At 38.4% G+C, this 27,978-nt stretch overlaps 1 protein-coding gene across 1 annotated transcript; it reads right to left on the bottom strand.

Moving 5' to 3' along the window:
* On the bottom strand, positions 1 to 27,868 carry LOC121673030 (potassium channel subfamily K member 2; the record flags this gene model as incomplete). The annotated part of the gene is made up of 4 exons (XM_042046047.1): positions 1 to 2,383; positions 16,650 to 16,789; positions 25,127 to 25,313; positions 27,692 to 27,868. Coding segments are annotated over 4 exons (822 nt in total), but the record flags the coding sequence as incomplete, so codon positions are not given.
* Positions 27,869 to 27,978: the final 110 nt, after the last annotated feature.

The raw sequence follows: 27,978 nt of genomic DNA, 5'->3' as shown, positions 1-27,978 counted from the left end.
TTAAGGTATGGCAACCAAAGAGCATCATTTTTAATATCAAGAAAAAAAATAGTAATTTCTGAGCTGGGTAAGTCAAGCCTTTATTGCTAAACCAGCTTAAATTAAAGCAGGTGGCAAACTGGTATAGTCTGTAACCAATGAAAGCATAAAAATCAGTTTCACAAATTGCTCCTTAGCATTCCAGTTATAGCAAGCAGGAGATTCAGGAAAGCTTATTTTAATTAAAAACTTTATTTTTCATTACAATTCACAGTTTATACATGGCAAGAAGAACCCTTGCCATGTGGACATTCAGAACACTGTGCTGGGGAGACAAGGGTCTTTGTTATAAGAGCATTGCTCGGTGCAGTGTCATGGAACTTTCTTAGTTTTAAAAGCGTACTCTCTGTAAATGTTAATTGACTGATATTTACACTGAATTTACATATTAACTTATATTTATTAGAAAACAAGCTAAGCATCCAAAAAACATGAACATTCATATCTTGCATGTTATCTAACGGTCAGAGATGCTGTAAGATTTGCCACTTGAATCATGCCCAATCAGCAAAGTCCCATTCTTTTTTAATTTACAGAGCCTAAATTTTTCTTTAAGGCCTGTTCTATTCATTTTCTGTACAGCCAGGTTACAATGGACTAACATAAGGAAAAAAATGCAAAATTATCCATTCCATCCTGCATTTCTTCTGAATCTCATGTACACCTATAAGCAAAACAGAAGGTACAAAATTAATGTGTTTTCTTAAAACCAATAAAGAAAACCCCATAGTCTGGTTTAGATCTGCTTCTTGTCAGCCTATCCTGTCTGAACAATCATCGGTATTCAGATTGTGCTATTTATCAGCTCTTCTTCATGCCTGCTCTGATATTCAGAGCCATCTCTATTTGAAATGTAGAAAGTCACAGTGATACCAGTTTCAATTGCATTCCCACGTTAGCCACAGCTCTGGCACAAGCAGCCCACGTGACATTCAGGAAAGCACTCCACCAGGGTTCCTGGGTAAAATATCATGTAGCCTCTGGAGTAACTTGACTTAAAAAGGAAATTAAGATTCCTTTTCATACCAAATATCTGGCAGAAGGTTTATGCTTATTAAAAATAGCTGTATTCTTCTGCATTGTTTTTTGGATGTGATTATTAGAACACAGCAATTAAAAGCCTTCCCCTGCCTTTCACCAAAACAGTAATTTTTATTTGCTCTTGTCATCTACCAAATGATTTCGTGATAGATAAGCTGCAGATTTTTTTGGTACATCTGATGCAGAGAAAAACAACTGCTGAACACTGCTTGGAAAACTAAGACCTGAAAAGGGTCTGCAAATCCTACAAGTCAGCATGAACAAGTATCAGCTGGACCTGAGTAAAACAAAATGCTTCTGGGGGACAGGTTTGCAACTTTTGAAACTGCAGTGCCTTTAAATTTGGAGCTAAGAACATCAATTGATGATTGTTGAGTTTTGGCATTCATTCGTGCTGGTTGGTATCTTCACAACAGACACCTTTGAAACACCATCATCTCAAGAAGAACGAAAGCTTAAATGAAACACATTTCTCATGCAAAAACCCAAACAAACAAAAGTTGTACAGGAACTGTAGAGGTTCTGGTTCTTCAAAAGATAAGGCACTGACCAAAATTTCTTAGGTAAAAGGCTGCATAAGTATTTCTTGCCATTTACAAATGTGTTGTAGTCCAGAAATGGTCCATTCCTAGGCTCAGTAAGGTAGACCCTGAAATTTTAAGGACTGATCCCTCAAAGCTACATTGTTACCATAAACAAGTGAGATTCATTCGTGAGGCCGTATGGCACATTAGAAGTGAAAAACAGTCTGGGCAGATAAAGGCAGAAAACATTGCTTGTTCCAGCATCTTTCGGAACCAGCAGTGCCATTCATCTTTGTGTCTCTGAAGAGATGCGATGGTAACTCGGGACTGTAGTTTTTCTGTGGAACTCATGCACACATATAAAATGCTGCTAGCACTGGTCATCGACAGGGTGGAGGAAAAAAAGGTGGATGGCTAGTCTAAGCCAAGAGCTTCCCAAGGAATGGGATCCAAAGTCATGGCTACTTAATGTTCTCGATCACGGCTATCTCTTCTGCTGCACAGTGCGGCGTCAAGCCGTTCATGTAAATGCTGTCCGTCTTTGTCAGAGCTGGCAAGAGGTCCTTCTCGCTGGTCAGGTGGTTCACTGACAGTGTTCTCTTGCAGGGGGTCAGGTCTTGGTTGTGGTTGACAGCGAGTTCTGCAGAGAGTTTCCTTTTGATGGAGGTGGCCCGCTGGAATTTGTCGTAGATCTCCACGCTCAGGCGCCTTCGGGTCTCCTTGAACTCAGCGGTGACATTGGCTGTCCACTCTGCAGCGTGGGCTCTGAACTCCCCAACCTGCAGCAAAAATCAGGAATAAAACAGAGGCATTATGGAACCAAGGACTTCAGACACTGTTTATCTTCAGGAGCCTGGTGAGAGTGCAGGGCTGCCAAAGAGCTGCCACCGGCACAAATTTCTCATGCCAAAGACTCAGTCTTTTATTGACAGCAACTAAAGAAGAAGCACTGCACTAGTAAGAGCTAACAACTCCAAAAACACAAATAAAAATATTTTCTGCTGCTTTTTTTTTTTTTAATTGTTATCATAGACAGCCAGCAATACAGGGAAGCTGCAGAGGCTTGACAGCTGCACAATACCCAGCTGGTCAGGGGATGCTGAAATCCCAGCAATCCAGGCTGTGTTATGTATTGTTACTAGGGTGAGGGTTATTTATGAGCATTTTCACTGTCTCTGGAAAGATCCTTGGGAGATTTGGCAAAGAATTTTCTAAATTTAGACAGAAAAGCCTTTTTAAAGGGACCATCAGGTGTTTGCTTTCTCTTTTCTGCGCTCGCTCAAACATAGCACCAACATAGCAACAGTTAAAAGTCACTTCAGTGGCATATATGCTTCCCACCCTCAAGCCCAAAACATCCTTATTTTTCCTCAGATATGGCATAAGGTAGACTGAGCAGATCTACTCTGAAGTAAACTATGGCCTGTCATTTATTTACTGTTTATATTTTTGCACTTGTATTTCAGTCAAACAACTGTTACACTAAGTTACATAGGTAACTAAAAGAGGCACCCTTTGATGATGATATCTCATTACAACTGCAAAGGAAACCGATTATTTCTCTTTAAATCTCTGCTCCCTAGTCAGCTTAATACTGGGAAGATACAGCACAGGGAAGATAAATCACTCATAAACATAACTCCAAAGTGAAGCACTTTAGGAGAATTTAACCCACATAAATAAATTAGTCTAATTGGTACTGCTCAGTCCAGAATTTAAATCACTGGCAAGAAAACTCTGACTTGGTAAGCACAGAAATGAAAAAAGAGTTTAGACAGAAAAATACAGGGAGCAAACCATCAGAGAAGAAGCCACGAGCTTATTCATGCTTTGCAGTGCACTGGAAAACAGGAATATAATGAAGGTAAAAATTAATCAGCTCATCCAGGAGTGACAGGGTTTCAGGAAAACTTTCCCCCTCCAGAAACAAAATAAAAAGATCTCTTTACTCAAGGGTCATTTTATTACATTCATCTCCACTTCAGTGAAGATGATAAATGTGGACAAATATGTATTTTCTAAAACAAGGGTAATTATCTGCAATACACAGAAGACTCACCTAGCTGAATGATTACTAGTATTTGATTTGTGCAGCTAGGATCAGATACACTGCACTTCAGATCTGAACATAATGAAATCTGCAATGCTGAAACATCTCAGCTGCTCCAATATTTTTACTTGTAGTAAACAAGTAATAAAAATATGATAAATAGTATCAGTGCAACCCTGGAGCAATTTTCTCTTTTTCCTATGCCTTACTAAAGACAGGCTGCTCAGGTTCTGGAGAATGGTTCTGTCTGGGGGAATAAAGAGCCAGCGCACAGGTTTCTATTTTACTGCATATATTTATATGTACCCCTCTGTGTAAGCATTTAACAGACCAGGTATTTTGCTCAGGCACACATCTCTGGCATTGCATATGGTCACATACAAGAGATGCTATCAGGCTTTTAAATTGTGTCTCAGCACAATTGAACTGTCTCCCTGTAATCTTTCAATTTTTTTTTTTTTTTTTTTTTTGCAGTTCCCACGTGATTTCATGTTATCCAGGAAAGAAAATCAACTGGACTTGCTTCTGAAGAAAGCAAGTCTCTGTAACCTCTAGGATAGGCTCAAAATGTTCCCGGTGATGGTCCTGTCTCACACAGGGCAAGCTGCTCTTGGGCATGCAAGTTATTCAGGAGAATCTTGAAATTGTAGCTCTTGGGGTATCTGATGACTGAATTCTAATCACATTTCTTTGGGAAAGCAAGTTTGTGCAGCCAGCTGACGAGCATCAATAAATGTGCCTTTGGAGATAAGCTCACTCTAATTAAGGTGGTGTGGAACATTAGCACAGTGGACACAATTCTACCTGCCCATACACCAAAGTTGTAATGTCGGTTTATATTAAAAAAGTAGGAAAAAATACAAATTACAACATGCTGTTAGTAATACTATGACTAAGTAGAATCAACACGCGTTAGTAGGAAAACAGAGGGAATGGGCACACATTAGAAACCAAGAGTTCAGTGCTCTTTGTACTATACATGCCCCAAATCACTGCTCTCAGCCCCTACTTTTCATGTGAACTGAAACACATTCAAAAATGTTACCTCTTCTAAATAAAGCTCTTAGTTCCATGGCACTTCCAGACTCAAGCACAACAGGTTATAAGAAATGTGCAGTTTTAACTACCAGTGTACATTAGTAATTTGCTTATATAATTTGATCCCTCCTTGATCCATAGGGACATATCTGTGTATGTTCAGGTTCTTTCTGTCCTTAGGTTATGACACTTTATCACACTGCATTACAGCTCCTCTTCATCTGGGTTCTGACAACCAAAAAAATGTCTTATGCAAAGCCGCTGAAATGCCACTTGCCTGTGCTGCTCAAGAAAATGAAATTCTTTGCATACCTACCTACTGTGACAACTATTTACTTTCCTCCAGCTCTGTCGCCTCATTACAACACAGCTCTGTAGATTCTACAGCTGTCATAGTTGGAGGCAGTGTGACATGAGGACAAGGCCTCTTAGTCACAGAAATTATTGACAACTACGTACTTAACAGAAGGCCAAATGTCACAAAATATTTCAGAAGCAATATGAAAAACATGTCAGAGTGATAGCACCTGACTCAGCCATACAACAAGCAGCACTAATCTGGTGATGCTTCTCACTTCAACCTTCAGGGAAGAGAAATGCCACTAGTAATGGGGACATGGTCCCTATCCCAGCTCCTGAATTGACTTCCTCCACATCAAAATCCAAATTAGACTGCAAGGTGTTAGACATATTTCACAAGGAGTATCAACCTAGCTACACTGAACATCAACAGCTAGTAACTTTATTATGTATTTAAGAAGCAGGAAGCAGCACCCTACTGCCTCATGATTCTAGGGAAGACAAGTCTCAATAACAAGTTCTCAAGAATTATGGTATATAGTAACACAAGTAAATATTCCACACAGAACACTTCCTCACAGAACCAAACCAAAAAATAAAAAAACACCCAAAAAAACCAAAACCCAAAAACCTCAACCCCCCAAAAAACACCCCAAAAACAACACCCACAACTTTTCTAACAAATGAACAGCATTGGCACAATTCCTTGCCCAGCACAGGTTCCCTGGCCTCCAGCTACCACTGCCAGGATATTCCATATGATCAGCACCATATCCAACAGCCCTATGGGGGTGTCTCAAATACCACGGGTCATCTCCAGTAGCACCAGCAAATGTCTATGCCAATATATCTGTGCCTACCTGTGGTGGAAATCTCACATTTGCTCTAGTAGGATATAATGAGAAATTGCCTCTGAACCATTTGTGAAGAGTATTCTACTCATTCTTGTTAAAGTCACTTTTAGGTTTTTTGGGGAGTTTGTGTAGTGAAAAACAGACATCAGTAAAACACTGCATGAAATTCCTGAATGACCAAATGAATGACCAAACAGTTCCCAGGCTGCACACATATACCACCACCAGTATAACTTCAAGACAGATATACTAAATTTAACAGAACTAGGAAAAAAAACCATGGACTTTAAGCCATCATTCCTTCTCCTACTCCTGCCAAAATCCATCTAAATGAATAATGTCCTACAACTGGCTCTCAGTCAATATCTCTAGCAGGACCAAAAGTTCCTATCCAGTTTCACTGCCACTGTGTTTTAGCTTTCTGTCTAGCTGGGCTCCACACTCAGCTAAAGGCCAGCAGCATAAGACAGCATGTAAGTATGTCCAAGGGGATGCTACTGTTAAAACTAAAAAAGCATTTGAACGTACTGAAGCACCTGCTTCATTCTCCACTACCTTTACTCTAATTCCTTATACTTGTCAAGAGTTTGAGAATCTTTCTGGACACTCACAAAATTATCCAAATACTTATATGAGCAAAACTTCCCTCCATTCAGGAAGGCCACTCTTCCTATTAAGAGTCTGGAAAGCACAAGCCATGTAGCAATACACAAGTAATCTGTATTTTGAATTAAGCCACATCTGTGCTCTGGCAGGAAAACAAACAAACAAAAGCATAATTAAGGACATCCTTAAATAAACCAAGACAAATGCACTTGCCTAACTTAACTTTGCCTTAGTTTTGCTCCTCTGTCTCAGAGAGATTCTTGAAAAATCCCAACATTACAGTATAATCAGTTAATCTACTTGTATTTACAGAGTGGGAAGAAATCTATCCTGCTTGGATGGAGCTCAGATATATGACATAAAAGTTATGATATACTCAGGAGGAGACAAACCACTGAGTAGCAAATAAGAAAAAAAAAATAGTGTTATATATATGTCATGCAGGAAAATGAAAACATATATTTCTAAATAATGTGTGCAGCTTTTTCTGTCATAGCTGTGCTTTATGTTGTTTCCCATTGGCATACAGGGCTCATACATTTTATGATGAGCATGGTCGTGCAAGCCAAAAAATTGAATTTAAAAAACAAGTAGATGAGCTGGAGGTATCCATTTTACTACATTTTAGGGTGAAAAAATGTGCCCTTCCTTACAGATATTCTTAATAGTCTAGATGTTCCCCAGTATATAATGCCAAACATTTATGCCTACTGCATTCTCCGAATTTTCATAGCTTCATTTTTCCTCTCCAGTGTACTTTATCCTGCTACTTAAAAATAACACATCCAATTAACCTATGATATGCTACTCAGACAAAACTAGAAAGCGCGTTACATGTCAAATTACGCAGGCAGCAGAGTACAGAACATAACATTTTGTCTTAGTTCTCAGGAAACTCACCCAGCATTCACAGAAATTGAAGTTTCTTTTTCAAAAAAAATGTAGGTACAGAGAGGGGTGATGAGTTTAACAACTCAGCTGCTGGGTGGGTTTATCCCTGAGTGCATAGTGGGGGTTTCCTACCTGCCATCTCACTTTCCTGGGCAATCATATGGCACCTTTTCCCACCCAAGTTGCTGCTGGACACAAATTTCTATTCACTACCTCAGCTGGCTATAGGTTAGAGAAGACCAGAATGCAGAAGAGAAAAAGATAAGTTTCACAAAAACTTTTCGTGAAACCCATGCATTTGCTGCATATTAAGGGAATCTCATTTATAGTCCACCTAAAATTCCCAACCCAGTGATCTGGCTTTCAGTATTTCTACTTTCATAGTGTTATTAGTACATACACAAAATAGCTGTGGAGAGGTGTTTAGAGAAGAGTGTGCTCTACTTGTCCTTAAATGTAAACAGCCACAAAATGCAAGAAATACCACAAGCACTAAATGAGATACCTATGCTGAGCTTTCTCAGGTGTTTAACCACCATCTTCTACTTGATCCTGTCAGGACCTCAGTTCTGTAGCAGGGAACTCTTCTTCACCAGGTCTTTAAGGTACCAGACTTTAATTTCAAAGTGAATGGCACATATGAAGCACGTGAAGCGGTAAGTGATGCCTATTTTGGTTCCACTTCCGTGGTATACGCATCCCTCTGTTTTTCAGACAAATATCAGGGGGAGAAGGGTCTCTTTTGTGAAATTGTCATCTTCTGGGGAAAGGTTTCAATTACATAGACAATTGTGGTTTTGTTGCCATGGTGGTCAGAAATGTTTTGGGAACAATGCTTTCCTGATGGAAACTGGATTATTCAGTCCTGTAATAAGCAATGCTCGCAAGTTCATTCTGGTGGGCAAAGATTGTTTGGTTTCACCCACATAACTTCCATGAACACATCTGATGCCTTGGATGAAATAAACCACATTCTCCAATGGGAATGCAGAGAGCCCACAAATTTTGATTATTTTATTTGTGGAGGAACTCCTATGGTGGCAGCTGTGGGAATATCTTTTGTGGAGATGTGACAGATGGCAGATGCGAGAAATGGCCTTTTCCTCTATCAAGGTTTTATTCAACAAAATAAAAATAGCCTAAAAATATTATTTAAAAACCATGCCTATGAAACAGAAGCAGATATACTAACAGTGAACACAGTTATTTTGTTTTACCTTATGTTTTTCCATAAATATGAAGACTGCTGTGTTAGGTATTTCCTCAGAACTATTATTGAATATTGCCCATCGGATACCTCTTTGCATAGAGCTGCATGTGTGTATGTCTCAGTAGTGTAGACAAGTTATGGGCCTGATTATCTCTCTCTCTTACACTCTGCTTTGTTGTTAACTTCCAAAGATAAAGATTAAAAAAAGAAGATGTTGACATTTTCCCTTTAAAAATAATTTCTATTCAGTTGTTTCAGCTGCCTCAGAGAGCCATCCAACCCCTCTTTCATCCTGGTGAGAGTGAATGACATGCACCTGTATTAGCCACAAGAAACTACTTAGGTTTGCACAAAGCTCTATCAGTTGAGCCTAAGGTGATTCAGGAGAACAGTGTGTATCCTCTGCCTGTGCTACAAAGCCAACCACTTGGCTGCAGCCAGGAATAGCAAACATTTTCAGGACTATACTAGAAGCATAATGAAACCCAAGCCACAGGCTGTTGAAAGACTGCCTCAACTTTCTCCCAGAGGAAAGAGACAACAACTGTTTCATAACTCATTGGACTTTTTTTATCTTATAAAGATATGCTAAAAAAGAACAAGCTTAAAAAAAGAATTATAATTTTTACTTGGTAATGAGCAAGGAATGATTATAGTAACTACATGGTCAAGGCCCAGCAAGAGCTGTTTATTTCTTAACTTTCTAATGTCAGTATCTGGAGTGATATTTGTGTGAAATAGCTCCACTTTGGCTGCTCATCACTAATATTACAACTGCACCAATCCCTTGTGAAAGGAAGTATTCCATAGCTTCTTCAGTCCCCTTTATCTGCAATTACAAAGCATTTTCCTCAATGTCGACACACCTACTTGCAAGGGCATTCTGCTGAACTGGCTTTGTCTGGGGACTCATCCTCAAGACACTTATCAGATTCATACACTCAGCATTAGTAACATGTTCTGGAGTCTTTTCCTAACAATATTCAAGTACTGAGATTATCCTAAAAAAAAAAAAAAAAAAAAAAAAAGGTAAAGTTTTCAGGAATGTTAATCAGGAAGATGTCAGTGATATTTAATCTGGAATCTTTTCAGCCCACAATAAAGTAAACCACAGATATATTTACTGCTGTCACAAAGGATCAATTACATCTTACCTCCAAAATTAAGATTTCTCAATGTAGACCATCACAACATACATTCTGGGAATCTTCATGGGTAATTAACTCCAAGAAATGACATTGTTATAAATGATCTCTCTTTAAAAAATTTCTCTTATTATGAAGTATAAGTCTCTTGCCCTAGCTTTATTTTTGCAAATTCAATAGCTCTTGCCATCACTCCCTTGCTGCATGCAGCCTTCACTGGAGTAATTTTCTCCTTCTCTGAGCACTGTGGGAGAGCAGGGCCAGGCACAGTGCCTGGCATGAGAGACACTGACAGTGTCCCCATGCCCTGGGCCATGCTGCTCCTCATGGAAGTGTACTTGGCAGCACATGTCTTGTAATCAGCACCCCAGCAGGACCTGGTATTCAATATGCAATAATAAAACAGCAGTCTCTAAATGCCTGGTATGCCCAGCTAAGAGGCATTACACAAATATAAATATAACCACAGCAAAACTGTGTCGATGTTATCTGTGTGAGTGTTGAATCTGAAGTGAAGTAAGCATCACATGTACAAAGTACACAAAACTACGAGGAAAGATCTCAAAAAAAAGTGTCAAAAGCCATCAGCTGTTTAGTTTTCCTGGAATTCTCAGAACAAGATGTTCTTTCCTATTCACTATTGCACATATTACCACAGCAGACTTTTAAAAAACTGATCAATATAGAAACTCAGTATTACAGACTGTTGCTAGGGCAGATTCAAGAACATCACCAGCATAAGTTAAACTCATAGAAAGGAAGAGATCAAGCTGCACTCAGAACCAGGTCAGTCACTTCCATCTCCTCCTTACACCAATACTACTCTTTATACGTCCCTGAGACTCAGGGCTGTGATAGAGAGACTGTACTCTCACCTTATATTTTGGGATTGTTTTGGTTGGTTTATTGTCCTGTTACTAGTCAAATTTGACTGGAGACATGAGGTTGCTTTGACTGTAGAAGGATTTTGTATTTCTCCCAATCTCATAGAAATTATTGAAAACAATCACCTTCTGAATGTGACTGTTCCTTCTCAAATAGACTTTTCTGCACATCTTGGATGTACAGGAAAAAAAACCCTCTTAATGCTAGACAGACTTCTCTTCAGATTTTTCCCTTGTCATTTTTGTAGCTCTCTGCACTCTTTCTGAAGTTTAGACCACAAATCTAGGGATTGTTTTCTGGTAACGTACCTTTTAACAACACCTGCAGCAGTAGCACCACTTTCCTACAGAAACTCAATGATCCCCTGCTAGCACATCTTAGAATTGTTACCCGTATTAATCATTGCCTTGCAAAATTACTTTGCATGCCATGGCTTTCACATTATACTTGTGTCCCACAAATATTTGCAATTCAGTGCTTTCTAGGAAGAGACATCCATCACACCAGCCTGACCAATCTAGCAAACTTGTGGATCTAAAATTCTTTAAACTGCTGCAGCTGGGTTTGGTTTTTTGGGTTTTGGTTGGTTGACGTTTTCTTGTCTTTTGGGTTTTTATTTTGGTTGTTTGTTTGCTTGTTTTTCTTTTATGATTTGGATTGCTTATCTGTTTTCTTTTGCCAGGAGTTGGGGGGGTTGGATGGAGTGGATGTAAGAAAAGCAAAAGCCCAAACGGTTGTTTTCTTCAGCAGAAGCTGACCTATCTCACTTGGAACAATGCGAAATGGACCAGCAAATGACTCACATCTCTGTAAACAGTCTCTGATCACCAGACTGAAGAGCTATTGTCTACCAACTTCATTTCTAAGTGAATGAATTTTGTTTCTTGAAACAGGGAGAGCCAGGTCAAAAGTTCATTTACCAACTGAACAACTTCTTCCTCCTCTTTGGTCATACACCCTCACTACACGGCCTGCAAGGACAATCTGTTTGCCTGGAGCACCAAAACCCTTCAAAACTGTTTTCTCACTTGAGTCCACTAATTTTTCCATCTTTTCACACATACAGCCTACATCTAGGGTCCCTTTTCAGGGGATATGAGAAATCGGCTTAAGTTCTGTTTATGTTGGGACCCTTATGCTGGGTGAGCACCTTTAGCCTGAAGCTAATAAAAAGGCAACAAATAATATGGGGAGTGCAATAATCTCCATGGCATCATCATGACAAGTCTAATTCTGTTTTGACAGACTTGAGTGACAGCTCTGTCACTGGTGCCAAGAAGATTAAACTGAATGATGACTCAGATGAGTCAAATTTGTTGAATTTGTTTATAAATATCAAATATAGCAACTGCCTCTTGAATTTCCACAAGAAGTGAATGTTATTTCGCATGAAACATTAGGCTTGGTCCGTAAATCTGGATCCATGCTGTTCAATTCAAAAGACAGACATGCAGCATGAAAAAAAATCACTTGTCCAAACTGAGCTAATGTCTAACATAAGTCAGTCACCTGGACTCATGGTATACAGTGAAGAGAACAGGCTTCTCCAGGATCTATAGCCCAACAATCTTGCCTAAGATTGTTGGTTAGGTAGGCATTTTTGCTGAAAATGCTGGAATTCAGGAGCTGCTGCATACAGAAGAAAAAAATACAACAAGAAAAAAATCCTGCTGAAAATTTACCTTTCAAAGAGACTAAAATCAGAAGACTTTAGAAGTGCTCTGAGTAATCAGAGTGTAGAGAATAATGAAGAGGAGGGAGTTTAAGCCAAGCTAGTACAGCTGAAGCTGAACTTCAGAGACAGATCGCCTACTTAAGATTATAGCACACAGCATGTTCCAGTGACTTTCTGACACTTCATCTATCTTACTGTATGAACTGCTTCCAGATCTATCCTTCTAAAACTCCCACTTCTGTCTCTACTTGTCTTTCACTTCCCACCCCATTTGATGCATTCAAAATTCTCTAGAGTGTTTCAGGAGACAAAAGCCACCTGAGCAACTGACTGACATACTGGTTATCTGGATTTTAATATCAAAATACAGAAGTTTTGTGCATCAGTGCATATCTGATCAGATTGTTTTTGTCTCAGATCTACTTGGATATGGCAAGCTTTGCTGGTAGAATATTGAAAAAAATACATGTTTTATTTTGTTGAAACAGTAAAATGCATTATCGCCTCAAAGTCTTATGTAAACTGCTACTAAGAAAAAATACAACTGCATTAAAAATATATATGAATAGAACTATAGATTTTAGGTAATATTCATTTTCAGCATGCTTCCTCCCTGGAATAAGAAGGACTCCCCTTCATACCCTAAATATGCTGATGTTTATTGATAGTTTTTACCTTGGACTATAGGAAAAGGCAAAAAAAAGAGACTATGGCTGCCTGTCAAAAGAAATCTACTTCCGATGATACATAGTTTTGGTTGTTGGGGGGAAGTAAAGAAGGGCTTTTCAACACTTGCAACCTCTCTGACTCCATTCTGGACTCGAGTAACATTCTCTACACTTTGCTGCTTGGTCTTAGACTGCTGAAACCAGCACAACTGATCACTACTGAATGATCTACTCCCTCCTGTATTTAAAATGTGGTAGACTACTGTTTTTTCATGGAAAGTAGGATACAAGTCCTATACAAAATCTTCTTTATATTTATGTGTTGATTCCCATAACAATCCCCATAATTTTCAGGAAATAAGGTTTTCATCATCCTATTTCCTAGGAAATACATTAAACAGCTTCAGTATTCAGGTTGCTATTAATCACAGTTCTGTAGATTTTATCATGGACTCTGTATCTCAATAGGTTTTAATATATAACATTGCTTCCAACTTCAAAGGCTACCTTTAGGTATAAGAGGCTATTTCCACCAGGGTTGACAGAACACTTCCCTAAGACAGTTAAAAAAATAAACCCCATACGTGGAACTAGGGTTTTGCATTGCACTGATGTATATTGGAACTGCAGAGAGGTTCCTCTGCTATAATCTGCATCCATAGAAGCTGGAACAGTCCACTGTAAATTTAGGTTTAACTGGAAAAAAGACAAGAAATCCAGTCTCATCTGGCTTCTGGCACAGAAGAGACTTGATAACTACATTTCCACTAAACTCTTTCAGCATCTTCACTCAGATTTCCCCAGGCAGATAGCAAGAATGAGCTAAGAGCAGCAGTTTTTATCATAAAATGAGACCTGTAAAAAGTGAATATTTTTAAGATGCTTATGGCCAATCTTGTAACAAAATGCAATATATTTGTATTACTTTCTTCCTACAAAGTTTCATTAGGATGGAAGAGAGAAAATAAACCAAAAAATTTCTAACTAACACACAAGGTATGTCATAATTCAATTCTCAAACTGGTCTCCGCCATTGTTAAAACTATAGAATTTTAAACTGCTAAAGCATTTTTATTTCTCTCATGAATTCACACACATGCCTGAGCAATGGGTTAAAAAATAAAGAGGGAGATTTCTGACCATCAGAGATATTATTAACTGAACAAACTGCACCAATAATGTTATGTCTGTCTTTAATCTAACCTAATACACATGAGACTTGTATACAGCAGTATTCCCAATATTTGCTTCAGCCAAGACAATTTGGGTATATCTGAAGAATGATGTTTTCCTTGCTGTAGACAAAATGAATATGCTTGTTTAGGCTATAAAGGTGAGAAAGAATGAAAAGATACACTAGGTTACACATTCCCAGTGCCTGGGAAAAAGAAGCTCTGCACTGCATAACCTGGCAAACAGTTTTCCCTGATAAAAATAGGAATGCTTTTGATGTGTTAGAGGTATTCTTAAGTTTCTTCAATTCATGTGTCTTTAAATATTTTCCCAAGTTAGTCTGTATTGAAATAGATATATTTCAAGATAAACTAATATACACGAGATACTACAAATTTCAAATATTCTTAATATATTATCATCATTATAAGACTGAAACCTCAGTGTGCTATATAGTCAATATACTAAGATCTCTGGATAAGATGCTGTCTGGATAACAGAAATGAATATGAGAAAACTGAGGTTAAATATCAAATTAATTCTAGAAAATAGTGTGAAGAACTAAAATGTGTCAACAGTGTCTGATAAAATACAGCAAAAAGAAGCCTGAGAACATTTTTTGCATAGTCTGAAGTCATAGTGCCTCAGTCACATCATATTTTTTCCAAAACATCCAGACACAAGTAACCCAGGGAAACTAAAGACAGTTTAGGAAATGCCCCAAGTTGAGAACAGTTAGACAGCAGGAGACTCCCCAGAGGAAACACCACACTTAGAATCACAGAATATCCTGAGCTGGAAGGGACCCGCAAGGATCACTGAGGTCCAACTTTTGGTCCCGCACAAAAATTCCAACATGTGCCTGAGAGCATTGTCCAAATACTTCTTGAATTCTGGCAGGCTTGGTGCTGTGACCACTTCCCTGGGGAGCCCACGCCAGTGTTCTCCTGCTTCTTCCTATTGCAGAGGGGAAAATGGGAGACCCCAGCCTAATTCTGAAGTTCAAAATAACCCAACACAGCCATGCAGGTTACTGGCACTTGAATTGATGCACTGGTTTCCCTGCAGCTGGTGTAAGCTGTGTAAGGCTGCCTGTTAAAGGCACCCTCAGGGCTTTTCTAGAAAACAGAATTGCAATCCTGCAAGCTGCTGAACCTGCAAATGGGAACACTCCAGTGGTACCTGCTGCTCCCTGTGTGTGGAGGGCACTAGTAAAGCTTGTTGTGGAAGGGAGGCCATAAATACCCTTTCAAATTTACAGCATGTGGCAAAAGATGACACTCTTAAACTGAAACTGTTCCAACAAATATTGCCGCCCTCTGCTTCAGGGCTAAGTGGTTATGGATTGCCTGCTGAAAGTGTACTTACAGCAGACCTGCCACAGAGCTGTCTCTAACCACAGAGCCATGAGCCAGCAAGGGCAATGGAAAAGGGCTTCCTACCCCACATTCCTCACAAAGTGGGTTTAATCCTGCCCAGGAGCCCAGCTCCCACCCTCCTGCCTGCTGCCAGCAGTGCCCCTGCTCCTGCTCAGGAGGTGGCAGGCACCCTGAGGGGCTGCAGTCAGTGAAAGCGCACAGGGGTAAGCTACCCTTCAGAGCAAAGGCTTTGGGAACTCAAGGATTGCCAGGAATACATCTAGGCATCGATGCCATGCCCTACAGCTAGGAAAACAATTTAAAACAATGTAAGTAGCAGGCCACTGCACAGTAGCCAACATATTCATTCCATCAAAAACAAATTAGAGCTTTTATGTTTGAGTATCATAAATCAACTGATGCGTGCAAAGGAACTCAAGCTAAATTAGAGGGAAATAATATGTTGCTTCAAACAAAATTAATTTCTCCGACTCCCAGTAAAACCTGAACTATGCACACTACAATTGAAGGAAATTTTATTTACCCTCTAACATTTTCAAAACCAGGACATTTTCTTAAATGGCAAAATTTAAGGTAAAATACTGTTGCAACATTGGAATAATAAATACACATTTACAAGTGAAACATATTTCAATTGAAAGCAATATACCTGACTACAAACACCAAGTAATTCTGTGGAAGATATTATGGTAATACACACCCAGGGATATTTAAATAATTCATTCCAATATCTTGCATGATATGAAAAATTTATTTTCTTACCACTATAAAACATAGTATCTCAAATATAACTACATACGTACTTTCTTTACATACCTATATCCCTTGTAGAAATGAAGCAGAATTATTTTTGCCTTAAAAATTAAGGCCTACCTTCTACTGCCTAGAACAGTAGTTTAAGATTTTTTCCCCATAAATCAAGTGCAACTGTTCATATACACTTAATTTAATAATACATTTAATCTAATTTGCTATGCAGACATGTGAAAATAAAATACTATGTTTGAATGGGCTGCTATGTAGTTTCCTGCAGTTTGAGCTGCAGCATTATAGTTCGTACAGAAAGGGCTTTGACCTATGCACCCTAAGAGCAAAAGCAGCCATAAGTTCATCTGGCTTCTATTCAAAGTTTTTAAAAAGGAGTTTTCTTCACCTTTCAAAATATTCTTACCTCTTCCTTTGTCTTTTTTGATATGACCCTTAGCCAGTCTCCAATCATGCTGAGGACAGCTGCAAAGTAAGCAAGCCCGACAAGGATCCAGAACCACACCACTGGCTTGTAAAAGTCTAGGTATTCAATATCTGATCCCCCTGAAAAACAATACAGTTAAAATTAAATCAGACTTAATAGCTATAGGTGCAAAGATGTTTTTAAAAGTAATTTTCCTAGAAAAAAAAGAAGTTAAATGTCTTAAAACTTCTGTATTTTTACCCATGAAAAAATTCCTAGCAAAATACTTTGTTGAATTTGAACAAATTATATAAATTAGTTTGCTCTTGGAAGCAATGGCTGGAGTATGCAAATTTTAGACAATGACTGCTAGCCATTCATAATAGTTACTGAATGAACACAAACTGGTTCAACTTCTGATATACTATCATTTAAGATAGAGGTCAGTGAAGACAGCTTGAATGAAATTACTTCCCACCTGCTCCAAATAATGATGCTGTACCAGAGGTTTAAGTATTGTTCCAAAGTATGCAATGTGTACATATCCTGAGAAATCTGGTTTTGTAAGAACTTTAAAACATCTCAATGCTTATATAAAACCTTTAGCCTCAGTAAAGAAAGAGTAGCACCTGCATTAACAGGTGCCCCTGGTGGGTAGGCAAATATTATAGTCTCCATTTTGCGGAAGGAAACCAGAGTACAGGGACTTAAGTTGAACTGATCATACTCCCCCCCCAAAAAAAACGTAGATAGAAGAGAAGTCAGCTGAAGGCAGCTTTTTTGAATCCTACTGCCATAAGCACCAGTCACTTCTTTCCAATGTTAAAGTAAAAAGAAAAAATTTCAGATGTTGGTAATACAGCTTCCAGGTGTAATACAGCTATAAAGAACAGATGTCTTATTTCCACACAAAAAAAACTATGTTCATCCAGAGCTCTTGACAACACCAAATAACTCACATTTCACATCTTGCCATGCAATAAAACAGAAGCCTTAAACTTGTAATTCAGCTATGTTACAACAAGTAAAACCAGACTTCTAGTTTGGGCTGGTGTAAGAATTTCGATGTGTGTATCTGCCCACAGTTGAAGAGACTCCATAGTAAAGCATTCTCAGGCACGTTAAAGTAGCCTGTACAGGTACATAATACTTTGTTTTACGTATCCGCATCCTATAATAAAACAAATCAAAGGAAATTGGCCTGAAAATATCAAGCACCTTGTTACAGTACTGATATTGACTCTCATGGAGAATAACGTTTTTACTTAGCTGTATTATCACAGAGATTGCATGCAAATAACAAAGAGAGATTGCATGCAAATAACAAACAATTTTACTGATGACTAGATTTGTATGGAAGCCCTCACAGACAGAAATTTTGTTTTTCTCATGTCAATTACATCTTTGCATCAAGAAAAAAAAAATGCATTGAGCTGCAATGGTTTACTTAACTACTCAAGAGATTAATCCACATTGTGCAAGTGGATATAATTTGATGCCTTCATAGTCCCAAGCAGAGGTAGAAGACAGGGCTCTGTTTGGAACAGAAGACATCCAGCCACCAAAGGGCTGAGTTTATCACAGCACAAGAAAAAACATCAAGTTATTTGTTAACAACATCCATCTCATGCCAATCTAGTAAAATGGAATTTTAGGGATGATTGACCCAAAATTTTTTGTAATTCAAAAAATGGTTAATTACCACCATGTCTTTGCTCTAGTAATGGGCCACATTCAGTGGCTCATCCTCTTCTTCAGCTGTTCATACAATGCACAAGTGTCATAGAACGCATCCACGTGGTTGGTTTTTAATTTTTTGGCATATTATGTTTATAAACCGAAACTGGAACATAACTCTGCCAGCCTGCAGGAAGCACTTCCTTCACAGTTTATACTCATTTTATTTACAGCAAAGTTAATCACCAAGGCAGGAGTTAGGCCATATTCATGTTCAACCAAGTTTTCGATGCTGTCTGGCCAGGAGATGGCTCCATCTAGCCATGCCCAAAGGAGTTCAGCTTCCCTAAAGTTAAAGGGACAAAAGGTATCCAAAGAAATACTCAAGGGTAAGGTTTCACAACTAAAACCTTTATTAGCGGTTGAGCTTCTGAATTTCAAGGACTCCTTGGGTGATTTCACAATTTAATCAAATCTCAGGGAGAGAGAGACATACCTGAGGATGTTTGTACTGTCTCCTGTCATGCTCAAACTGCCATAATGCAGTTACCTGGGAATGTCATTAAATAGGATTTCATAGAGAAATGTGATCACAACTCAGCTGTACTGAATTTAAACTAAAAGAATTCATTAACTACCAAATTTACTTAAATGGGTATGAATGCATTTGTGTATGAGTACGCAAAGCTAAATGTACTGAAGTATATGAGATAATCTAATGATTTTATGGGCAACATGGTAAAAACCATATCAATATGATACACCATCATGTTTCTTTTGCAAAGCAAATTGGTTTATGCAGCCCTCTAGGAAGCAAAACGCTGAGGAGGCAGAAGCTGAATTTTGTTGCTTGTTTGGCAAACCCAATTTTGTGGGCTGAGGGACAAAAATTTTCCCAGCTTTCTTTAGCCTCTCCTCTACCCAAAATAGGTTAAAACCACAATGAAGAAGAAATCTAGCAGTCTCACTGCCATAATCTGTTACAGCAAGAGCAGCCACAGTTTATTGCCAAGATGTTTTCTGGTAATGATTTGATTTAAAGTAGCTTGAGGTCTACGAGAAATCAAAGTTTTCCTATCCATCTTCATCAAAGGCTATTGCGTTGCTGCTGCCACCATTCTTTATCTGCCAAATAACTTTTATTTGGCATTTTCAACACTTTGGAAAATGTAAGTTGTTCTATGGCCCAAACATATTCCTTACTAAGGTTGAGAACTCTGTTTCAGTGAAGAAAGGCATTAGAGAATATTTCAGGAGTGCTTTAGAACAGATTCTGGTTCTCAGGTAAGAGATCAGGATTACAGATATATCTTTTTTACTTATTTATGTAAAACAAGTACTTTTAAAGTAAATAATTTTCTTCATTGTTGTCATTCTTTTCCCCTTTTTTCCTACAGCTAAGCAGCTCAAAATAGAAACATGTAATTATTTCTGTTAAGTTGGTTGGCTTTGCATTTTTACTTCAAATTTAGAAGGAGAGAATAGAAAGTGCTGTCAGCATTGAGTATCTCAATTCCATACCAGCAAAAATTTCTGGGTTATTCAAAAGTTGGCAATGCAAACAAGGATATGTCTGATTTTTCATCAGCAGTACAAATTAATCTGATATAGAAATATCATATAATCCAGTTTTAATTGCAGAATAACAAGTAGCTGTCCACCATCCCTGTTGTGACAAACCTGATGAACATGCTTAATCCAGAAATGTCATTTGTCCCACTCCAAAGAAATATGGAGGTCCAGCCATATTTCAAATCCTTCCTATTTGAAAGGAATTACCTCTGAGGACTGCAAAAAAAAAGGGGACAGAGAAAGACTAGCTCATGTGGAGATGCAGAAATACAGAAGGCTGGGGACAAGATATTGCGCTGTCAGAGATGGAATGTAAGTAGGCCATACGAGCCACGTGATGCCACTCAGAGGAAAATGGAGAGCTACTTCAGAATACAAAGCACAGATCTAAAACACTCCTCACATGCTGTCCTACACAGACACCAAGCAAGACAGTGCTCCACCTTAACCTTAAAGCATGGCTCACACCAGAGAGCCCCTATTACGGGCACCAAGTCCTGAGGGGGCAAAGAGCTCCTCCAGATGCCAAAAAAAAGGCATGGAGCCTGTGGGGGAGCACACAGCTCTCCTCCAGGATGCTGGACACACCCCTGGCTCAGCATGACAGCAATTTCTCTCTGCTGGTGCATGGTATCACACAGTGACAGCAGATCAACTGGGCTGCTATGACCACCAGGTCAAGTGCCCCCGTTTGGTGACATTAAATGAGACTAAAACACCTCAGCTCACTACAAACTGGGTCTCAGACCAAGCAACAGTGCATAGACAGGTATGTGTATTACACTGGCAATACATCAGTGTGTTACAGAATGAAACAGTGAAAAAGCAGTAAGTTAAAAATCAGGGCTCAAAAATGGAAAATAAGCCAAGCAAAAAAAAAAAAAAAAAAACCAAACAAAAAACCCCACGTACTCACAAAAGTAACAAAAGAGTTGGAATACATTTTTAAAGTAAGACTTGCAGAATTCTGTGATCTGTTTCACTGAACCGGTTGAGACAATCTTATATCATCATTATGCCCCATTGTGAAATAGACTACTGATATGCTATTTATATTTTTGCCTTCTACTTAATTTAGTCAAGTTTTGGACATGCCACCTAATTTAGATTTGAATCCTCTTAGATAAATGCCATTAGAAATATTTGACTATGCCTTCCAAACTGCACTGCAAGTTAAAGAATTTATCTGTACATGTGAACAGTATGTTGTCAATTATACACATATTCGTGTGCCTCAGTACCAACCTTAGTATCCAGAAATATATTTCATTGTGCTAAAATCATGGCACATTCAACATGAGAAGATTTCTTTTTGTCTTTCACAAGGTATTAATAGTTTTGATTGGGTTTTCTTCTGTCATGTTAAAGTCAATGTTTTCTCTTGAAAACAAGAAAAGGGATGTTTGACTATGTCCTGATATTCATAAGGCAGTGCAGGCTGTAGTACAATTTTTGTTCTTTGTTTTTGTGAGAAGCTACAATAATCTTTCTTCAAATAAAAAAATTTTTTCTCTCCCTCCAAAAAAATTCAACCATTCCAAAAATTAGAAAACAAGTCATTTCATAAGACAAAGAAGTCAAGTTTTTCAAATACAATTCATATATTTTCTTGAACATGCATTATAAGGGCTTTTCATCTTTTCCTTTCTTGCACACACTAGGAGTGATCAGTCTTTTATGTTTGCCTTAAGGCTTCTCTTGCTGATGGAAACCCCAGATGAAACTTCCACAGGCTCCAAATAACAACTTAGACTCTGACTACCAATGGGAATATTTCCTCCCTCTGGTTTCTGGGAAGAGAGTACATGGTCTCCAGTACAAAAAAGAAGAAAGTTCTAAAAAAAATCCTGGAGAACAAAAGAATTTCTAATATGACAGCCTGTGCTACAGCCAAGGACACCATTATATTCCTGAATCCCAGGTTCTTCTGTTGGCTCCCTTTTGCTACAGCTATTGAGTAACACAGTGTCCTGTACCTCCTGAAAGTTCTTCTTTTCGGCTCCTACTTGCAGTGGCACCAGAAAGCAGATAGTTTCATGTTAGTGAAAAATGATAGGTATTTCAGAAATATTTCCCTACACATCAACACATATGTTAACACAACCACGGGATTTGTTTGTAGGGGTTGTAAACTTAGGGGTTTTTTTTCCTCTGAGATGACAGTTCACAGAAAAAAAGATTTGAAAATTTTCAGATATATAGGAATTTCGGGGTTTTGAGGGAACTTTATGGGCCAAAACTGACACATGTTTATGGATTATCAGAAGTGCCTCCAAGCACTAAAACAATCATCAATTTGACTTCTATTGCAGAAAGTACACTCTGATATAATTGCAAATCAGAGCATCACTGCCCACCAATTATGCTTTGGCTATAATGCTAAATGGAAGAAGACAATTTTCACTGTAAGTATTATTTAAGGAGAAAAGAATCAGCAAAATGAACAAATTAATGCCACTGAGAGGATTTTTTTCAACTGCATTGCATCTAGACACTGGAGCATCATTCTGTTTGCTGCTTTTTTCTCACCATGGCAAACCAGAACCAAGACCAGCATGCTCTACAACCACAATATTCTATCATGACCACCTCTTTTACAGCCCTACACAGCATTACATGCCTTAACTCTTCATGTTTCTCCCTTGTTTGTGACACCCAGCTTTCCTAAACTTCAAGGAGAGTTCTCCAGACAAAGCCTACCACAAAAATATCAGTGGCCCTTAATGTCCACTCTGCAGTTATGACTTACCTAAAAGAGAAACAAGCAAACCAAAAAATCATGAAGAGAAGATACTAATGTGTTAGGGTGCAAAAAATTCTACATACTTCCTCAAAATTAATAAGGAAGCCTAGCTCTTAGGACAAATTCTATCAGCTCCATTGAGAACTTGCAATGTCAGTTTCCTTCATAATTTCATTCTTACAAATACACCGATGAGTGCAAACTTCCACAATGCAAACTCAGCCAATTAATACCTTACCTATTTTTCAAAATCTTTATTTAACCAGCCAATTATGTACTGCAAAAGAAACAACTGGACATTTTTGAAAAATCCTTCAAGTCACCTGCCAAAACCAGAGTATTTTAGTTCACCCAAAGTTGATAATATTATCAACTTTATCTCTGTCAAAATATAGTCCCATGGGAATGTTAACCTCCCAGTTACGATGGAGGCAGCCATCTAACCCTGTTCTCTCGAGCGTTCTCTCTGCAATTACAAATCCCATTCCTCCTTTAAGTCAATAGCATACTTCAGTTCAAATACAAGTCTTATGCATATTGCTCAAAGAAACTAGAAAGCACTTCTGATACTTTGAAATAATGGATTTACAGTAGGATTTTTAATTAAATAAAGAACATCTATCAAGTGAACCATAAAAGGCCATCAGCTATAGAACAATATAATTCAAGGACATTCTGCAGAAAGAGAAAGTGTTTCCTGGTAAAATTAAAAAGGAGACAATGTAGGAAAAAATTATGATATCAAATGGCCTACAAATAGAGAAGTCTATGGAAATTTATAATGGGAGTAATGATGAATGTACTCAGTGTTCTAGTTAGAGCCAAGTGGGCCATTTCATATAATGCTTTACAGTAAATATAACCAGGCCTTTATACACTATCATTTTTATTCCCTGGCATACATGTACCCTTCAGGAATGAAAGTCTAAAACACCCAGACTCTTGACTTGAAAACAGCATAAATTTTTTATTTCATGCTAGTTGTTATTTGACCAGAATCACAAATTATGAAGATGAAATGAAAAGAAAAAGAATACGGGAAAGAAAATGGAAAGGCAGAAGTCAAGACACACAGAAAGACATTTGGACACATCACAAATAACTATGTAAAAGTCAAAAGAAATTTGATTTGCTATTTTATAGCTCTGTTCTGTAATTTACAAGAATCTTTGGCAACCTTGCAAGCAGTCTAAAAATTAAGGCTCCCTGAATAGCTTAGTATTGTCAACAACAACTAAATTTACCCCCATTTTACCCAGATCATTTACAAAAATGTCAAGCAGTTCTGATATTTTAGAGGTCCTTGTTGGACCTCACCAACCTGAAAAGCTTTTGCCAGTGACAAGACTCCATTACTGCCATCAAGGCAAAACTTCCAGCACATCTACAAGAGGAGTTACCCAACCTGAGAGCCTCAGCTTGCCACACGTGGACTCACACAACAGCCATGGGTACAGACAAGACACAGGAGGAGCCCACAGCATATGAGTGTCTAGTTAAAACAGTTCCCGCCAGCAGAGTAGCTCACTGAGAGCAGACCAGCACAAAGGTCCTTGTCAGTCACCTCTGGCTTGCGCAGAGTTCAGGGGTGGGAGAGAGGTGTTTCATGAGAGAGATGGTGGAGCTGCATCAGCAGAGGCATCAGACCAGGCCAAGGAAAGCAAATCTCAGGCTCAGAGCACAAAGCTCTGAATTCCTAAACCTCACCCTCTACACATCACTGACTCAGATTGACATGCTTTCTCAGCACAGACAGCATATACTTACTCAAATCTAAGAAGTGAATGAATGCTTCTGACACCTTTTCAAGAAAAAGGTTGACACAGAACTGGCCCAGACTTTGATACACTGAGCTAAAAAAAGTTATTTGCAAATAATTCAGCTTAATGGGACCATAGAAATTGGACATGTTAGCTACAGGTTGTGCTAAAACTTCTCCTGACGTTACAAAAAACACATGGGCAAACATGTACTGACAACCAAGAATCATAGAAGTGGGATGCAGCAGATCCTACAGGAATCAGATATTTCAATGCCAGAAAGAGAATTCCGGAATATTTTGAAAGCAAGGGACGCACACAAAACTTATGTTATATAACTTCACAGGGCGAGGTATTTTAAACAAGTCCAGCTGAAAAGATATATTCAGATTAAAATGCTCTATTAGTGTTTGCACTTCATAACCTGTAAGAAAAATTAAACAAACCCCCTACCTAAATTATATTCTACTTAATTTTTAATAGTATAAGAAGAGAAAAAACAGTAAGTAGAGACATGCATCAGGAATTTCACTGTCCCAGCTCCTGTCTCCACACTGTCACATTAACCAAAAGGAGGACAGGCCCCATCACATGAATGATGAAGGATAAAACTGGGAGAGAGGCACCACAAGAGAGATACATCTGTCTCAAAAATAAGAAAAGATGCAGAATAAATACCACTGTACCAATCATTATAAGATAAAGAGTTATGAAAAAAATCTTACCTGCAACATAGTCACCAAATCCAATGGTAGTTAAAGTGATCACCACAAAGTAGATTGCATCGAGTGTGTTCCAGCCTTCTATGTGCTTGAATATAACTGCAGGAAGAGCAACAAACAGCACGCAGCCAAACAGTATGAATATTATTGTTGAAATGATGCGAATCTTTGTCTGACTCACATTCCATTTCTGGAAAGGGAAGGGGAAAGACAGGAAACCCATTGTTAATAAAACTGCACCGTACACATCAGCACCCATCACCCCAGCGTGCACTACACAGCTCTAGAGAGCAGTGCATTATAATTCTCAAACAAACAGAAAAATTCAAGCAGGATTTTATTCTGAAATGGGCTTCAAAGCAAACATGACTATCCTAGGAAACATTTGCCAGCAGTAAATGCAGAGCAGGGATGGACTCCTCATGGCTGAGCAGCATGTGTAGCATTCACTAATATTAACAGCTGATGATGTGAAAGTTTTGAGGGCTGTCTAGATATTCAAGTGAGTTGCAAGTAGTGCATGCACCTGCAATTTCTCTAATTTTGTACATCCACAAATAACCAAATAAATAAGGTGAATTTTAATCATACAGTCCTCTGTAATCAAATAATCAGCTAAACAAAATCCTACAAAACAGAGCTGGAAGGGACGTAAGAGATCCCCTTTTCCAAACCTGCCCAAAGACAAAAACCCACCTAAGCCACTGCAAATACTTTACTTGTGACCACACTCTTGTCATCAGATAATTTTCCTAATTCTTAACCTATATCTCAACTCCTTCAGTTTAAGTGTACTATTTAGGTTTGTATCCAAGACAAAGAAATCGTTAATTTTCTCTTTCCAGCAAGCTTTCACGGGTGTTCCCTTTTAGTTACATGTTCTTTAAATCAAATAAATTTATTTCCTTTTCTTCCCTTCCCTATATTTCTTCCTATCCCTTGGCACCAGCAAACTAACCCATGTTTCATTAAGTGTTGTACTCAGAAGTAGATATGAAAAAATAGCACAAAGTAGAATGGAATGACCGTTTCGTATGCTTTGCCTGCTTACAGTTTTACCTACAGTGCATGCTTTTCCATGGCAGTATGACATTAACCCATGTTAGCATGCTAACCTCTAGAGCCCACAGAGCATTCCTATAAAATTGCACTTAGCTGGTTCCTGACATGCAACTGCATATTTTATTATTCCATCGTATATTACTTTGAATTTGTCCTGCTTGAATTTAATCCTGTCTAGTCAGACTGCTTTTCAAAAATTTTAAAATCATTTTGATCCTCCAAGTTTTAGCTCTCTCCCCAGCTTGAGACCAACTGCAGATTTAATGAATCATGTTATTTAGCTGTTGTGTATGAACATTTTTTCTAAACTGTACTAAAGCTAGAACAGACCCCTGCAAAGTCCCATTTTGCGTGCCCAGCCAATGTGACATTTTCCATCCACCCAATGCATGTTGGTTCAACCTAAAAGAAGGAATTATACAAGAAACTTTCACAGAAATCAACTGAAAATATTGTTCAGAATGGACATTTTCTTGTTTTTAATTCAGTGGGAACTGATTGTGTTTACAGCCAGCATGACCAAGGTCAAGTTTTGTAACCCAAACCAGAGTAACAGCGTGTGTTATGGGAACATAAAAATCCCTGCTCTGACCCATCTGCATCTCCCAGTTCTTTAGGCAAACTAATAAACAGAATTAGGGAGTGTTCCAGGCTGTAATATATAGACCAGTGTTTTCATTCAGATATTGTCGGAAGGCAGCAAGATACTGCTTTTTATGTTGGGGAATTCTTGTTGTAGGGATACACCCATTATAAAAAAAAAGGAAAACCATTCTCTCTATGAGCAAGAGAAACACAAATTGATCTCAGAACTTCTCTAATTTTAGGAAAAAAAAATCAGTTATGAAAACCCAGAAAATATAAAATGTTCTTATGGAATGTTCTTGCTTTTTTTAGACAAATCTCAATGGAAATCTGTGTTATTCACCAGCACCTTGTCTGGACATGAACTGATGTTTCAAAGCCAAAAATGCATGCCTTTTCTTAAAAAGCTTTCAAGTTTGTGTTTGCCTATTGCATAAGGCTACTCAGCACAGGCCCAGTTTGCTTTGCATCAAAAATAAAGCCATGTCAGACCCTTTCTATATAGAAAAGGTGTCCTGCATGCAAGGGTAGGGCTTGATGTGGAAAACCAGTCCTAACACCTGCAGTGCTGATGCAAGCAGCTACAAAGTTGGTTACTAAGCGTTCACTGCTTCAAAAATCTCAATGAATACATTTATCACATGCTTTAAGGGAAAGCATCACAGCAAGCTTACGAGTAAAAAAGGCAGAGCAGAAATAAAATTCTTTGGATCTTATTCCTCATCCCAACCATAATCATGGTAGGGAATGTGTCTTCACCCAATTCTCAGAGGTGTTCATTAGCAAGTGCCAAGTCCTTCCTACCTTTTCCTGTACATCTGATTGCAACGAGCTATACCCTGTTTTTCAGGCTTTTCATTTCACTTATGAAATTCAGAACAAGCAGCAAGAAAACCCAAATGAGGCAGTCAGCATACTCACAACAAAGGTATCTTCTACTTTGGCAATTCCTTTTCCAAAGATTGTCCCTAGTTGATCTCCAACACCAGCCAACAGAAAACCAAACAGAGGAATTCCCAATAAGGCATAGATGATACAGAATATCTTTCCACCTTGTGTGCGTGGGGAGATGTTTCCAAAGCCTAAATTACAAACAACCTGAGATGTTTAAGAGGTTATACACAATACATTATAAATTTTAAAAGAACTGCAGGAACAGAACAGTTAAAAACAGGCTAACCAGGTTAAACATATGACACAGCAAACAT

The sequence above is a fragment of the Corvus kubaryi genome, unplaced genomic scaffold (assembly GCF_017639235.1).
Source record: "Corvus kubaryi isolate FWS band 111438036 unplaced genomic scaffold, C.kubaryi_AGA036_p1.0 65111, whole genome shotgun sequence".
Classification (NCBI taxonomy): Eukaryota; Metazoa; Chordata; class Aves; order Passeriformes; family Corvidae; genus Corvus; species Corvus kubaryi.
This window is presented reverse-complemented; position numbering and strand designations above follow the sequence as displayed.